This window comes from Anser cygnoides, chromosome 1 (assembly GCF_040182565.1).
Source record: "Anser cygnoides isolate HZ-2024a breed goose chromosome 1, Taihu_goose_T2T_genome, whole genome shotgun sequence".
NCBI classification, from domain to species: Eukaryota; Metazoa; Chordata; class Aves; order Anseriformes; family Anatidae; genus Anser; species Anser cygnoides.
The window spans coordinates 127,822,511-127,840,557 of NC_089873.1; the positions used below are offsets into that span (position 1 = coordinate 127,822,511).

General features: G+C 35.5%; 1 protein-coding gene across 11 annotated transcripts in view; it reads right to left on the minus strand.

Moving 5' to 3' along the window:
- CNKSR2 (connector enhancer of kinase suppressor of Ras 2) overlaps nt 1–18,047 on the minus strand; it is a 219,597-nt gene that overhangs the window by 49,142 nt on the left and 152,408 nt on the right. For all 11 annotated transcript variants that reach the window (XM_048066777.2, XM_066980934.1, XM_048066773.2 and 8 more), the window contains 4 exons: nt 10,338–10,386; nt 9,226–9,398; nt 7,109–7,182; nt 4,703–4,774 (listed from right to left, as the gene is read on the minus strand). In XM_048066777.2, the coding sequence (XP_047922734.1) occupies nt 4,703–4,774; nt 7,109–7,182; nt 9,226–9,398; nt 10,338–10,386 (368 nt within the window). The remainder of the gene's footprint in view (nt 1–4,702; nt 4,775–7,108; nt 7,183–9,225; nt 9,399–10,337; nt 10,387–18,047) is intronic.

Below are 18,047 nucleotides of genomic sequence, written 5' to 3' on the forward strand. Positions count from 1 at the left end.
AAAAAATCACTGGCACACAGGGACAGAAATCCAACAAATCATGCTTCAGACAACTGTTGCACATCTTCACAGAAGAAAAAAGTCATCCCTCTCCAAAACTCTCTTTTAAGTTCACATTCCTGATATGTGAAGGCTTTCTTTAGGGAGTGAAGCTCACCTGTCTCGACAGTTCTGCCAGCCCAAATCAGAGGCACTGATGTGGGAACCTCACCCACACCACTCCAGCACTGTTATGCCCTGGGACCAGCAAAGGCCACAGACCTGTCCTTGTACAGAGGGCAAAGAGCATGACCAGGCAAGCACCTGCTCTGTTGTATGGCGTGGCAGACAGCAGAGGTGGGCTTTGCTGGCCTCTCACACAGTTTGGATCTCACATTCCCAGTTCAGCTCAGGGCTTAACACCACCCAGTGCAGTCGACATGAAACAACTGCCTACTGTACCCCTTTGAGTAGGCCTGCTCACCACAGAATATTAAATGATACAACTATAAGGGTTCTCCATTTGGGAAATTTCATTCCATCCTAAACATGAGATAGCATTTTGTGTGCCTGAGAGTGAGGTAACCAATTAAATTATCAGTTAATTGTCAGTGGTTACAGCTATAGTAGATTATTCCAGAAAAAAAAATATTTCCTGAAAAGTATAATCTAACAATAACCCAGGAACTGTATACCAGTCTAAAAGAGAGACAACAGACTGACTTCACATTTAATGATTTTCTGTAGTTCATGGTTTATGTCATGGTTTGGAATATCACATACAAGTGCCTGTGGGATGACTGACCAGGCACTGATCTGGTTGTAAACAGTTAATAACTATGTCTTTTGAGTGGTTTGCTAGTTCATAAATTAAAAGAATGGTATTGACTTCTGCATATTTTCTGGTATATGGCCACTAAAGCTTCATTAGATACGGCTAGAACATCTATGGTTAGACAATTAGTATTATTTTAATAAATCATGACTAGAGTTAGGTTCATTCAGGCTAGAGTATGAGAAATCCATCACACTGGGGTTATATCACAGGGAAATGTGACGATCTTTAGAAGAGTGGAGGAAGAATAAAACATTCTTTCATCCTTACTTTACACAACATAAGGGATGAAAGTATCAAGTGTACAGTTATACAAGAACTCTTTACTATGAATATTAAAACCTACTTAAAAGTAATCTGCAAAGCCCTTGTACATGGGAAGATTTAAACCTGTCTTCCCTGTGGTGTGCTGTAATTTTTAGAGGGCAAAAGGCCAAGAAAATATTCCTTCCTTACTGCAAATGCAGCTTTAGTTTTCTTGTGAGAATTATACTATTGTTAACTATGACAATAATAGTTACAATAAGTAACACTGGTACTTGCAGCAGTCATCTAGGTTTTGCTTTTGTTTTCTTTTTCTTTTCAAGAATAGCGTATATATTTCTTGTCAGTATCTAATTAAAACAATTTTATGACTCACTCAGAACCAGATTAAAAATATATATCTTTCTATAGACTTACAACTCTTATAAAGAAGAATGCACAGTACTGGCACTCAAACAGAAGAGTAGGAAACATTTTTCTATCTTATCTCAAACTCCAGGTAGGTGCAAAGCTTTTAGTCAACACAGGGTGTCTAATTGTCCTTAACCATAAAGCTCAAGCATTAGGATGAACCTGCTATATAGCAATGGGAGTATGGATACCATATAGTGTCTGTAAGTAAACAGCTGCAGTTTAACCAGAATGAAGAGGCCCGTAGACGATGCTGGAAATATTTTAGAGGCCATCTTCACTGAAATCTTCCGGACACATTCCCACGTGCTACTAATACAAGATGATTTGTCATCTTTACTCTTAACTATAGAGCTACATTGAGGAAGAAATTATAAATTTCAATACTCTGCCTATACACAAAAAGATACAGAGGACAGTTCGGTTACAACAGGTTCAAGGAATTTCTCAGACAACCATTCTATGTGAAGCTACAGACTGCATTCTCCTGCATAGATTATATAGCTTATCATATTTGGAATAAAAAGGATCAATAAGAGTTTGCAAAGTATTTAAGCCAGCCAACACTGAAAAGGCTGCATTTGCCTTTGAACTGATGATTGGGATCTCTGAGGAAAAAACATATTTAGTCCATAAAGTAGCAGGTACAGTTAACAATCAAAATAAAGTTACACATAGCACCATTATGTAGAAATATGTGGACTGCCTTGTGCATCATAATATTGTCTTGGAATAGGAATAACAAGAAATTTCGAAGCAAGGTATTTCTATGAATATAAACCTGTATTAGCAAAATTGTACTTTGCATCAATGAAGGATATTCCATCCTTCTTCTCACCCAACATAAATGTGTTGTATGGGTAGGAAGAATGCTTGTGCTGGTGTAACCATGCAAAGGAGAGGGATTTCAGATGCCACAACAATAAAGTTCAGTGAATACAGTTCTCCCAGCTTCTACCAACATAGCAGTGTGGCTCAGTCATAAAAGTAGTAAGAAAAATTGAATAGGAACAAAGTTACCTAAAACTAAAACACATGTTTTATGTGAGTATACACACCCCAAAAAAACTTCATGTCCTGTATACAGTTTTTCTTTCTTTTTTTTTTATTATTATTTTTTTTAACCAAGTTATTTTATTCAAGGGATGAAGGAATGGAACCAGTTCTAACTTTGTTAGACTGCTTTAGCAGTTTTCTAATTTCCTTTATTTCTTGTGCCTCACATATAATAGAACTGCAGTGACTGCATTACACCTGACAAAAATGTACCTCTGAAACCTAATGAAGAACATAAATTGATTAAAACAGTTTTAATTTAACTTTTAATATATTGATTCTGGTTTGACTTTGGTTAGGCTAGAACATACTTTTAGGTAGGAAGTATTGTATTTTATTACTTCTGCATTTGAAAGATTATTTTTTCAGTAACACGTTTTTGTTCAATATAGAGTTAATTTGTGTATTAAGCTTGTGAAGGTGAACTACTTTTTATCATATATTAAACAAAGTGGATCAAATAAAAATATATGGTGAGACTGTGATGTCAATTCAGACATAAGAATTTCAAGAAATTCCATAGACATTTATGGAGTTATTTTCAATTTACATGTGCATAATTCATATCAAAATTTGGTCTAGCTCTTTCTGAAAGAACTGGTAAGCATATATTTCAAAATATGATAAAAAGACGATTCATGCTGCAAAGTTAAAAATCTTCTAGTTCTTAAGTTAGTTTTAGATTGTGCAATATATTTTTAACATATTGATGCACATTTCCCTCTGATTTCTGATTACTGAAGTGTTATATAAATTTTTATCCTCAGAAACAAGTCACCTTGTCATACTGACTGAGGACTTACTGACAGAAATGATTTATCTGCTGCTGTAGTTCAGGATATGCTGAATAGATCGTGCCATTATTCTATTTGCTGTGCTGTTTGAGTGACTGGCTTGACAGAGTTATCTAGTAAAGGCAAGCCTAAAATTTTACAAACAAATAAAAAGGTTTTAAGTTTTCTAAATGATGAGAGACTTTTGAAATGAGTTTCAGTCATGCATGAACCTTTGAAAATGTTACCAGACAGCTATTTCTAAATAAAGGCAAACACAGAATAGTACTAGTATACTTTTTCAGTCAAACATTATCAGTAAAGTACTGGCAGTACCCTGAAGTCGATTGGCCAGGTACCTGAATCTAGTACACACAGGAGAGGTTAAATCATGACCACAGCACTAACTAATGAGTTTTATGAGTTGAGTTTTATCTCCTTTTTCTCCTGTTTTAACAGCAATTTTACTCAGCTAGGATGTCCACAGACATTACGTAAGTCAGAACAATTATCAGGTTACAATCATAGATTTTTGTTTGTGTCCTGTCATATGATGAAAACTACATATTATTTTGAACTGAATTAGTTTTAATTTATGCTATGAAAATAAATGAAATGATCCTCCAAATATTTGAATAGGCATTGGATCCATGATTTTGTCTTTTACATTAAATAAGCGTAATTGTGTTTATTTTATGCTGAAATCTCAATTTTTTTTTCTGAAAAATTGGCTTAATATAGGTACAGTTAAGCTCAACACACAAAGAGCTGAGACTTAAAACCTCAGTCTTTTCAAGTTGCTGAGATTTTCCCCACTAACTTCCTTAAAGTCAAAATTTCACTTCAATGTGTATGTTAAATTCATGTTGGTGGAGGGAATCTGCACAACAAATTGCTTTAATCTCTAACTCCTTTTTCAAGATTGGCATAAGAATAATCAGTTACTGTTATAAATCCTTCTCCAACTTATCACTCCTTCAAGAGCCAGAAATAGAAGCATCCCCAGAGCAAGCATCACATGTCCGTGGAGGTATGCTGGGAAGCAGAGTTGGAGATGTTGCACGTTTTCGGGTGTCACACAGCTAAGAACAGCTTTACAGAAAACTTGAATTCTGAAATTGTGTTTATGGGTTATTTTCAAAAACTTCTTTTTGCTTCTTAGTAGAAAGATAGAATCTTGTTTCTAAAAATCTTCAAATCTTTGTTTCAAAAAAGCTATTTTTTGCATGAATTGAATATTTAGCATATGCAGACAAAAAATGCTACTCTGCACTTATTTTCTTAACTGCTAATTTCTTAGATAAACATGTAATTTATTATCACTAACTTCAAGGAAGTGCCATGTTTAAGGGATGATTTCTTGACCTTTGCTTGACTTCCTTACCTGTTCATATCATCTAGATGTTCAGCAGCAAAATAAAAACTTTTGATCTTAGGATGGCAGGCTTTGAATGCACTGTAGAGGAAAAACATAATTATAAAAAGGTAATAGCACATTTTTTTTTTTTTTTATAAATTAGCGTGGTCACCAAGCAATCGGTTCAGATTTCCTGACTTGTTAGAAGCCTCCCAACATGTTATACAAATATAACATCCTTGATCCTTGTGGATCCCTCCCAACACAGAATATTCTATAATTCTTTGATTCTAACATTTAGGATTGTGCCAGATTTCACTGACTGAAGTGTTCTGCAAGTACCCCTTTCTAAACAATATTTGAATCATGTGTGTATAAGTAGACTGTATACCTACAGCATAGTACATTTGGACAAAGTTAACCAGGTAAGGATACAGTTTTATTTATTAGGCAATTTTACAGATATACTGTAGGTGTCAAATTTTTCTGAACAGAAAATTGACCAAACAATTTATTCAATACAACAGAAAAACTCTCAGTCCTGGTGATTTCTGACATCCCAATGACCTTGACATTACCTTTAGCTCTAACGACTGCATTTCAAACAGAAAAATGTGATGCACTGATTGACTTTTGAAAAGCTGTTATAAATCAACAACATGTTCTTGAGGTCATTCTAAGCAACGGGCAATTACATCTCATCTTTTCTTTCCCCCAAAGTAATCAACATGACTAGGCTGAGAGAATTACTGCATTTCATACATAATATGAAATAAATTACTTGAAAGAATTTTGTAACTATGTTGGATAAAGATTTATGGTGAAGTTCTTGAAGATCTAGAAAATGCACCAGAAAGTAATTAATAATTTACAGTACAGAAGAATCATTTTTCTGAATACCCTGAAGGTCTCCCTTAAAATAAGAAAATGAAAAAAATGCCTAACAGTCCTGAAGAAAATAAGGAAAACTGCAAGCATGGTGTACAAAAAGCATCAGTACCATTTTTCTGAACTACAATGGATTATATATATATATATCATATATATAATAATTCCCTTTCTAGACCATTGTTGTTTTTTTTTTTTAGAAAAATGGTAATGATGTTCTTCATGTATCATGCTTGCAGTTTTTAATATATGTTTGTATGTGTATGTACATATATATATATATATAGAAACTGGGTATGTGAAATTGAAATCCACGAAAGGTAGCACTAGTGAAAGCAGCATGTAAAAATGAGACAAAAAGGACTCCTACACTGTAGACCATTACACAATGTTATAGAAGTGAAAGCAGATATGCAGTGACCTCTGCTCACTTTAGAAACACATCAAGTTACTGAGACGCAAAATTTGGCTTAAAGTTGTTACAGCACTTGTCATCTGAATTCTTAGAGTGTTTTTTTTTTTTTTCCTTCATCTGCCACCCAAGAGATAAGGAATTTTAACAACCACATTTTATATACTACTATCTAGCAAATACTACCAAGTTAAAAAAAAAAAACAATTCAAGCAGGGTGCAGTTCTGAGAAATAGGTTGAGTTTATGTTGCTGCCCCAAAAAGCATAAAAATGAAGCACTTCAGCAACATAGCCCAAGGACACAGGGCACAATACAATAAACACAAGCTGATATTTATTTTTTTTTTTAAAGGCAATTTTATTTTCTGCCCTATGAAATCATCATGAAGAGCAGAGATCATCCTGAAGAGCTATGTAGACAAACTGATACAAGGTCAGTCTCTTCTTTATAACTGTACATACTATAAGTCATATTGTTTTACTTTTGCAATGGCTTTTCTGTACAATTTTCAGTGATTCTACAGCCTCAATAAACTTCAGTCAAATAACAATAAGAACCATTAGAAGGCAACTTAAAAAGTTTTCACTCTAAAAATACATTTGTGAGAGAATGCACCTATCATGTCAGTACATATGCTTGCACCTGCATCTAAATGAAGAATGGGTTCATGCAATGGTGCAAACCTGGACACCAGCAAATACAGCTAGGTGAGAAGAAAAGTTACTTTAAAGCTTTAGTTCATACCCCAGAAAGAGAAAATAACTGTCACTCTCTTGTTTTACTCTGCCTCGGGACTGACATACTGTGCCAGCACAGTTTGAGATTATGCAAACTAATTTGGAGTTACATAAAAGATGGATGCTTGGACATGAATCTGGAGACTTTTGTGTGTGTGTGTGCATGCGCGGATGGTTTCTTGAGCTTAAAGGTTTCAGATAAAAAACAACAACCCCAAATACAAATACTGTATTTGACTGTTCTGTATGATTTAATTCTGTGATATAGCCAAATAATCTTTGTAACAAAGTCCATTATGTCACTGTTTAAAGGGATAACCTTGTCCTTTGTTCCACTTTTTCTATTGTATCATTGTTCCTATTGTATCACTGCATTACTTTTGAGCATACTTACTATTTCTTTCGGCATTCACTAGCTCTGTCAATTTTAAATTCAGGTAGACTGATGAATCCTTCTGCTTTTTCATCCTGCAAAGATAGTTCTAAATAGTACTGTTGTTAAGGTGTCAGAAAAGAAAAATACATACTGAAAACTTAAGGATATTTTCACTTGCCTGCTTCTTACATAAGGAATACCGATGTATGCTCTGCTCTGGCAAACCTCCCACAGAATTCACTGGGACTTTTGCCAAAGTAGTAAGACAGATCCCTTGGTATAAAATACAATTTTAAATACCTGGTTTTCTCAAACAATTTCACAGCTGAACCAACATTTGAAAATATACAAAATGACCAAATATATTTAGGCAATTAGTTACTGTAATTAGTTAATTTCAGGGGAGAATGGACTAATTAGTAAGCAGAAATGCAGCGTACTGTAAGAAATAGGGGGAAAAAAAGTGACTTAAATGTGTGTGGTTTACTATCTTTATACAATATCACAGCTAGGATATATGACATCTCTTCAGCTACCGTTATCTCTCTCTAGCACATAAAGAAGACATCTGACCTACCTCCCCTCTCAAGACTTGCACACAGCTTATTTTATCAGATACTCAATCTTTCTTGACTCTTCACAAATTGAGAAAATTATTTTAAGCCACTAATACATCAATACCACAGACTCTCTTATTTGACTGTCCATAACTTTGCATAAGAAATTAATACAAGATCATGACAGTGGAGCTGCAGAAAACGCAACTGTATTTTAATGAATTCCACAGAATTACATCTTGTGCTCTCAGAATCTTCCAGTAATATATGTTACATATGCAGTCTATATGACTATTTGCTTTCTAAAAAATAAATAAATGACAGATATTAGCATATAAAACTGGAACTGGAGTTGTTCTGTGGGAGGTACAAGGTTGTAAGAAGTACTGAGTTCGCAGGTACTTTAAAAACAAAAGGAAAAAGAATAAATCTGTTATTTCTTTTTTCTTGCATGGTTGCCTAAGGAAAAAAAAATCCATTGGTGAGGTAGCTGAGGTCTCAAAAATAACAGTCTCAGAAAGTCAAGGGAATCTGAGGCAGGAGGGAGACAGAGAAACCACTGCCCTCTCCAAGGGAGAGCATCATGCAACTCAATGGTTCCTTAGACCCACTAGCCACAACTGGTGACCAGTCAATGTTCTTGTAGCTATGAATTTCTGCCCTGATGAAGACCTTCTAGGAGGGAAGATGAGGAGGAGGGAGTCAGGGTTACTGATCCGAAGCTGGGATGAAGGCACAAATGCAATGAGTGTGTGGGAAAACAGGCTTCAGTAACTACTTGTGGTACAACTTGCTTTCTATCTACACAGGGAGAAGTCTGGGATCAAAATACTTTAAAAAAATTGCACAAAAGCAAAATTAAAATAACAAATGATTAAAATAACAAGTAAGGCAGTCCAAGACTAAGTCCATTCACAGGTTGGCAATGATTTTACCTCAGGATACTTACTAATGAGACTAGCAGGGTTTAATTTTAAAGTTTTCTACTTGACTGGCAAAAGACTTTTCTACTAAAGCTGATATAGATAAGCATGTACAAAGCAAAACATGTTGTGCAATCAAAGCTGTACACAATTCAGTTGGGCTGCTCTGGAGATCCTAAATTCAATGTACATAAGCACTGAAATCATAACAAATATACAAAGAAGGAACAACAGGAGAACACAACTGAAAAAACAAAAGCATCTTCTGTAATTGCCAGAGCTTTTGATGATTTCATTGGCACAGATAAACAAGGAACACTAGACAGCACATCATTAAAGTTTACACTCTCATGACTAAGCTTGAATGACAAGATTAAATAACTACCTTTTCCCTTTCAATGGTTTGAGGATAGATTTATTCTAAAATGGTGAGAGCACGACACTGAAAAGTATGCTTTTTCTGCTTGTAGTAAAAGGTGAATTTGAAGGACCAAATCTCCTTAGACTTTAATGGTAAATTAGTTAACATCAGTATGATTATTTGGGTGAATAAAGTTTTTTGCATATATAAGCACTCAAAGCACTGGCTTTCCACAAAACCATGTCAATAGCACTGCACAGGGGATTTGATGAAGCATTGAGCATATAGGCTTACCTCTTCATTGATATACCAATAGAGAGATGTATCTTTCAGGACGAACCAATATTTTTTCCATTTCTGGGAGAAATAACTCTTGGCATCTTTCTTCTTCCAAAGCCAGCCTTCACAGTCTCCTCGGCCAAGATCTTTACAAGAGATCCGTCTTTTGCTTTTACCAGGAATAGGAGCTGAAAATGACAACGAGTTGATGTGAAAGTGTTTGGCTTGTCCACTAAGTCAACAAGCCAGGTAGCCATAAAGCACTACATACTTGCTTCAGAAAATTAATTAAAATTTTCAACTTCAATATGCCATTATTAAATTACAACAAACCTTTTATTTGGGCCACAAAATACCTTAAAAACCAACCAAACAAACAAAACAACAAAAAAACCACAACAAACAACAACGCAAACCCAAACAAACCAGGTTCAGCAACTCAGAGAGCTCATATTCTATAGATGAGACAAAAAGAAAAAAAGCAATACAGAAAGAGATGTTATAGAGGAATGAAAGGCAAGATATTTAAGTTAAGAAAAATGGTTATTTATAATTTTCAACAAATTAATACTTCATGTCACATCAAAGCACACAACATATAAATTCATGTACTTTCACACCTAGCTACTAATTGTTTAATAGTCTTGTAAAATAAAACTATGTAAATACTTGATGGGTATTTAGGAATCTCTCTTTGTACCTTCTTTTGCAGCTAAACATTTCCTAAGGCCTTTGTACTTCTACATCAAAGGAAAACAGTTTGTTGTGATATAATTACCAGACAGATAAGGTAATGAGCAATGGCTGCACTGACACGTTATACTCACACAGCTGCAAAAACAGCCCTGGCCCCGAAACATACTACAGTCTACATGTTAAAAAAAATTAAAAAAATCAGTAGTTATATGCTTATAAGGTAAGAGGATATTATGAGACATTGGTAATGGACTAACAGCTTCTCAATATGATGTTCAATGAACTCAATATGTGTTCAACTGAACTATACTTTTGATTGGAGCTAACAAGTTCTAGTTGTTCTAACATAGTTCTGAAGTTTTGGCATATGTACACACTCATGCTTTCGATTCCCTTCCAACCAATAACATCAAAACAAATTTAATTTTTACCTTTGTTCTTCTTTTTACTTTTCTGCTGTAGAGAAGACTGCTGAAATGTCTACAAGAAAATCAAAACAAAAGAAGTGATAATAGAGTGTTTATATTCAACCATATGATTATTATAAAAGCAGTGCAATGTTGCGAACACTAAAGTCATCACCATTTAACACTTTCAACCAACAGCCTTCTAGGCTTAAGAAAACTGGCATCTTTGGTCATAAAGAGGTAACATGTTCTTAAGGTTGTAAAGCAAAAGCACACAGTGAAAAATATTAAAATAGGCCACAAATTAGTCTGCCATTAACAACTGAAATTTCTCTATAAAATCTCTCATTCTGTTAATAAGAATGGAATGTTTTTGTGTTTCCTATGACAGTGAAGCTATGTAGCTCTTGCATTTCTAATAGATGGCCTAATTGTGGTCTTCCTGATATAATTGCTTTAGTTCACTGCCTAATGTAGGTTTGAAGGCAGTGGTATGATGGTCTTTGGGACATCAGATATTTAGGTCAGAAACAGGTCTAATATTTTTAAAGATAACAATAAAATTCTGGTAAATCACAACTGGGAAGAAGTCTTCCAAATCAATATTTTGAAATTGAAACCATATATATATATATTATACTTTTTTACCAGGTTTTGACTAAAAGTATTTCACTCCAGTTGATCCACTTCCATGAACCAACTCATTGCCTTGGAAATAAGATAGGATGGAAATTATTTCTTTAAGATCCTAACACTAAAAACGGCAATGCATATTAACACATTTCATGGTTATTTCCGTTAAAAAAATACAAAGGCAGATAATCACCATCACTCCAGTGAATTAAAAAAAAAAAATCTGTAATTAATCACGTTGGACATTTAATGACACCTTTTTAGTTGTTTTGAATTTTAATTTTGTGTATAGTTAGACAAATGTATTTGTGCTGAAACTAAGAAAAGACCACATTATAGTGACTAAGCATTAAAACCTTTCAGCTTACCACGAATCAATACAAATATCAAAGCTTTTCTGCCATTTGTTAAAAATAAATCTAAGCAATAGCACTGAGAGCCCCATGAGCCTGAATCCTGTTCCTAAGTGATAAAACAAACCCTCAGCTCACCTTACTCTTTTCAATTTAAAGAGCTGCTTTTCTTTTCATTTTCTCCTCCCCACTTCCTGTGCACCTAAGCTCACATGCAGGAGGCTGAGTTGAGCTTCCAAGGGATGTCTCTCATCGCACAGCTGCAGCATTCCCAAGCAGCAGATACTAACATGTTAATGGCGGTAAATTACCAGCAATACAATGATAATTAAGTGTAATATCAAGAAATTAACTGACTCAGTAGACACACTGAACCCTGGTAAGCTGCATCTGTCAAGCATTTTGATTCTGAAACAACCTGAGCTTTGAGCAACTGTTTTCACGTTCATCTTGTCCCAGTTTCCAAGAATTCATCTCGCCTACTAATTCTGAAAGCAAGAATAACAGTAAATGGAAAACAGTGTTCTATACTAAAGAAAGTTGTTAGTAACTCCAAATAATAAATAAAATGGAAAAAAACTGCCACTGAAAAGATGAAATAGATTCTTAACCCAAATGGAAACTTTCATTCCTGAAGAAAATTGGCAACTGTTTATTCATATTCTGAATGACATGTTTTCCAGTTGCCCCAAAATACAAATACTTTCCATTACCCAAAAGCAAGATAACACTTGATGGAAAACACCCTTGATTACCCTGAGCCTCAGTTATTTGAATGTAATCATTTTATGCTGTAATATGTGTTGTTTGAGCTTGTTGTACTTAATAATATACCAAAACTAAACCCTCTGACAAATGCACACTAAGAGTATCAGAAAATCTTATTTATATATATATATTTGCTTGCACTATGAGCAGACTCCAAAGCATACATATTTCAAGAGGAAAACAGATTTATTTATTTATTTATTTTGACAAAGGTGCTAGCCTACTTCTAGATGGTATTTGTCTGACCTATTCTGAGGGCTTGGCTGCACATCCCATCAGCCATTGGAGATTTCATTATGCACTCAAGAGTCATAACAGTTACTCTGTTCCTGCAACTGTTCATTACCAAACTTGCTATGTGGTTATATTTACTTTCACACTTTTCAAAATGATTGACAGAGTTCTGAAAGCCCATCAGAAACCTGCACGGGTGTAAATAGCAATCTGCCCTAGGGTATACCTCTCCATGCTTTTAGGATTATATCATAGTAATGTAACTGTAGAGTCAAAAATTTCCAGGCAGAGGTTCATGCTAAAAAAAGAGGTCACCAGCAACCTGTAACTGCATTTATTCCTTTAGCAAAAAAATAATCACATATAGATGTCATAGCAAAATCAGCAGGCACATAATCACACATCAGCATCGTACTACATACAGCAGAAAGCTTTCAAGAAATGAGACTATCAGGTTTTCTCTCATCCTCAAAATCTGCTTTCAGCTCCTTGATTAGTACCAAGACACTTGCATATCTGATCAGAAGGGAAGCAAAACTGAAAGCAAGTCATTAACATTCAGAAGCCTGAAAATATGAATACTTATTATGAACTACTTAGCAGTAATTTGATAGCTCTCTATTTGGAAAACTTATTTAAATAAAAGTGTTAAATAATTTAAGTTTCAATTGGTTTATTTGTTTCATGACAAATAGGAAAGTTAATCAACTGATCTTCCAGTATCAATATTAAATCAGAGCAAAACTGCTATCTATAGAGATGGATATTTGATAAGCTGTGATGACAGAAAATTTCTATTACAGTTGATACCTAAAATAAAAGTAGAAGACAAATGGAAAACAAATGGTTATCAAAACAATTGATTTGGGGGAACTGGTTATTTTACCAAACTTCAAGAATCTAAGGAAGAAGTCCAAATACTTGGGGTCAAACTATTCCTCTAATACTTATATAAAAGCCTCTCTAAGAGCTAACATAAGTGTGTCTGTGACCAAGAGAATATGACATCCATGTCCAAAATTATATATATATTCTAATAATTAAATGGACCCTTTGATGGTTACGGAATATGTAGCTTTACTACAAAAGACACCAACTGAAATTTCTTTGAAGATCTGTATTGTCCACAGAGAATAGTGCTAAATCTGATGGCTCCTAAAATCTTGTTTCAGTTATTTGTTTCTTCACATTTTTCTCAGGGATTCTCCACTTAGTCATTTTTGGAAAGTTGGAAGAGAGTACCAGATTATGGCAATAACAATCTCCAACTCTTACCTACATCTGAGCTCATTATGATTGGGAAGGAAAACAGCAGTTGTCTTTATTAGTTTTTTTTTTTTTTTTTTTTTAAAGCTCAAGTCAAAACCAGTTTTTCTCAAGCTGCAAGTTTAGACATTAAGGAACTATTTACAGTCATACAGTTCCTCTTTGTCACTCTAAGATAACTTGCTCTAGTTTGAGCAGAGTAGCTTGTAACTTTCTGCTGCAGATAGAAAAGTCAGTATCTGGAAAAAAAATAAAAGGACAGTTGGTGCTGCCAATTTGATCAATCTCTCACACTCAATAATTTGACTACATTGACAATGTTCTGATTTTGCAGTGTTGATGCACCGTATATAAGTTTCTCTGTACTTGGTAGGTTGAGATCCAAAATTTTTGGAGATGAAAAGTGAAAAAGGGGAAAAATTCAAGGCTACTTATTGTCATACTACCCATCACTGTTAACAACTCATACTTAATAGTCATGTATTCCCAACAATGGCATTTTGCTAAATCTTTTTGTTCACCATCTTGTTTAGTCTCCATTAAGAGCTAAAGACAGGTAGTATTAATCATTTTCACATATGTTTATGCAAAACATAGTTTTCAAGGACTTTGTTACAAAGGTATCATGACAGAAGACCTCTGGGAGTTCAGGAAGATTGAAACCCGCTGCCAATTAGCAATAGAATTGCATTCACAATAAATAACTCTTTCATTTGCAGCAAGGCCAAGTACTGACCTCTTGTTATGTTAGCTCTCAAAACAAGCAAAAAGATTATAGTCAGCTAGGTCTTTAAGCTAGCTGAATCCACACAGGGCATCTGCAAGGATTTTTTTTTAATTTTTATTTTTAGAACAAGAGCTGAAGCTGAGCCCAGAGAGGACTTTATTGGCATAGGAGAGAGAAGATGAGGCGTGAGTTAATTCTCTGAAGGAATCAGTTATCAAGGCTAAGGGTCAGATGAAACATACTTACTACACAGCTTACTGTGAGGGTGACAGAGCACTGGAACAGGTTGCCCGGGAAGTGTGGGGAGTCTCCTTCTCTGAAGGAGTCTCCTTCTCCTTCAAAACTTGTTTGGATGCAATCCTGTGCAATGTGCTTTAGGTGACCCTGCTTGGCAGAGGGGTTGGGCTAGATGATCTCCAGAAGTCCCTTCCAACCTCAACCATTCTGTGATTCTGTCACCTACAGCTGAAATAACACTCAACAGAGAATCTACTAAAAAGTGGAATGGGGAAAGTCTGTGCTCTCCAAGTTATGATGTGATTGCCGAGCCACTTTCCATCATCTATCAGTGGAAATGGTCAACCGGAGGTGTCCCAGATGACTGGAGACTTGCTAATGTAATACCTATCTATAAGAAGGGTTGTAAGGAGGACCCAGGGAACTACAGGCCTGTCAGTCTACCCTCGGTGCGAGGAAAGGTGATGGAACAGGTCATCTTGAATGCAATCACGCAATGTATTCGGGACAATCTAGGGATCAGGCCCAGTCAGCATGGGTTCATGAAAGGGGTCATGAAAGGCAAGTCCTGCCTGACCAACCTCATCTTCTTCTATGACCGGGTGACCCGCCTGGTGGATGAGAGAAAGCCTGTTGATGTAGTCTGCCTAGACTTCAGCAAAGCCTTTGACATGGTCTCCCACATTATTCTCCTGGAAAAGCTGGCAGCCCATGGCTTGGACAGGTACACTCTTTGATGGGTTAAAAACTGTCTGGACGGCCAGGCCCAGAGAGTGGTGGTGAACGGAGTGAAATCCAGCTGGTGATCAGTCATGAGTGGTGTTCCCCAGGGGTCGGTATTGGGAACCACCTTCTTTAATATCTTTATTGATGAGGTGGTGGAATCACCGTCCCTGGGGGTGTTAAAGGAAAGGCTGGATGTTGTCCTTAGGGACATGGTTTAGCAGTAATATTGGTGGTACGGGGACAGTTGGACCAGATGATCTTGGAGGTCTTTTCCAACCTTAATAATTTTATGATCCTATCTAGGATTGTTTTGTGTATTGACTGGACTTCAGGGACTGCTAAAAGAAAGAATATCTGCAAAAAAATATTTGAGTTTGGCAAATCTAATCATGTCAGGTCATGGGGGATGTTTTAGGATATGCTACTATTCCTGTATTCACTAACTGTATCTGACTGTACAAATCCTACTGTATTCTGTTTTCATCTTACATTTTGCTGCTTGTTTGTTCATTTTTCATTTGCATTCTGGATTTTGAACTTCTCATATATTCAACACTGTCTAACTTATCTGTGGCTACAAACTATTTAGTTGCCAAAAATGGCATCAAGTAGCACTAAGTTGCGAATAAAGTATTTTTAATACATTACAAGAGTTCTAGTTTACAAAATGCCTTTAAAAGCAGGGATAGGTAAAATGCAAATACAGTAAATGGGATGGCCAATATGAGAGAAAATCTAATACAAAAGCACAGTGGTGAATTTATGAAAGGAAAGCCAGAAATGTTTCCTAAACTCAAGTCACAAGCTGATCACAAAACAGTCATCATACATGAGTAATTCATAAATCCATAGCAAGTTGGAATCAAAAGTGATTTACAGGCAAAAGACATCGCAGTTGATTAACAATGCCCCAAAACCTTCAGTCTCGCCTCCCCAAAGCAAAATTTATTGGATCAAATCTTGATCTTTTGGCGCTTTGGTAACGCATACTTTTTCTTTCCCTTCACAGCTCTGTGCTCTTGAGCACACTCTATAATAAAATATCATGGCTGGATTTAAAAGGACATTCACTGGGCATTCACTGAGGTTCTAGCTAAGACATTTAATACTAAAACACAGTATGAACATTATATATGAACAGACTTTTAAATTTGAAGTTTTGTAGTACAAACAAAATGTCAAAAAGCCAGAATCCTTCTACTAAATATCCTGTGGATATTTTATATGGCAGGTACTTTTAAATGGCAGGTACTTCAGACAGAAGCATGAATCACTGGTCCTGTCAAATGGGTTGTGAGGCACAGACACATTAACAGTCAGTGGAAGAATGGATCCCCGAATGGGCTTGGTATGTTTTCCTGTTTTCTTCCTCCTCCCTTACTTTTACTTTTTCAGTACGAAAATAAGTACTGCTTAAGAATAAGAAAAATAATTACTATAATAACATATAATATAATAAGAATAGTACTGCTTTGCAAGGTCTTTCAATGTTAAGACCAAATGAATGCGTATTTGCAAAAGTTGGTAAAGCAATAGCTTTTGTAGCAGCAGTCAAAAAGTCCATTGCCAACAAGATTTTTTTTACATTTAACTGACAACTCATGTCTCTATTCCTATTCATACTCCTTCTCCCCCTTTCCCACAGAAGCCTTTGAAAGGCATCTAGGAAGTATAAGAGCTACAGTACATGGCTATGCCACTTATCACGCATAATTACAGTTCTGACTGGGTTCCTGTATTTTTGGAGCTCCATCCATGACATCACAACACATGCAATTTATTAGTGACTGCAAGGATAAACAGTATGTGTCTTGACAGAAACATGCTAAAGACCGTTTTACTGTTAAACGTGGCCATCAACACTGAAGCTGCCCACTTTCTAGATACCTGTCCTGATACGGTTATATCGCCTGTGCAGGAATCTCTCCTTATTACTAAGTCTACAAAGGTTGATAAAATCAAAGATATCTAATCATATAACTTTTATTATAGCTGCCTCTCCAAGAGGAATATTCTAGCTAAGGACAGAACTGTGGTTGTCTGAAATCTGATAGTAAGCACAGATTTCTCTATTGAGGGATTCTTATTCATTCTCCCATTCCCAACTTTTTCATGTAATGTTGGTGTATTCTGTTGTAAATGTTGCATTTAAGGGATGTTTTGCACTAGTCTGTGCAAAGTTGTTAGCACAACACATGCAAAACTTAGGCAAATTAAACTTTTTTATTTTTATTTTTTTTTAAATCTTCAGGCCATATCAAGAAAATTATATCGTTGTCCTAATTTCTACCACCAGGAAAAGTTTTTGCTTTTAGCCATTAAGCCATAGGACTCTCCAACTGAAATACTGAAGCAGTAAAACTTCTGGACAATAATAAAATTTAAATGATTTTGATATGATCAAACATCTTCCTCCACTGTCTTTTATACCAACAGAACAAGGACTGAAGCACTGTCATAGCTGCCTGAAGCAAATGAGAATAAAAAGTTCAGCTAGACAAGTGCTGTTTATTAGAATAATTTATTCTGAGATCATTCTTCTGCTTTGCATCTACTCTGAAACATGTAAGTTTTGTACCTCCCACGCTGCTTTTATTGACAGTAAGTAATCTAGGAAGGCTTCAGAAACTATGTATTATTTAATGGCAAATGTCCAAGTTGCATCAGTTGTTCCATTCTGCATCCATTGTGGTCATTGCTGCATTCATTTAAGAAGGAAAAAGAAACTTAATCATAACCCAGTACAGAATAGTACTGAACCCTTTATTTTTATTTCTACTCCCCAGTAAT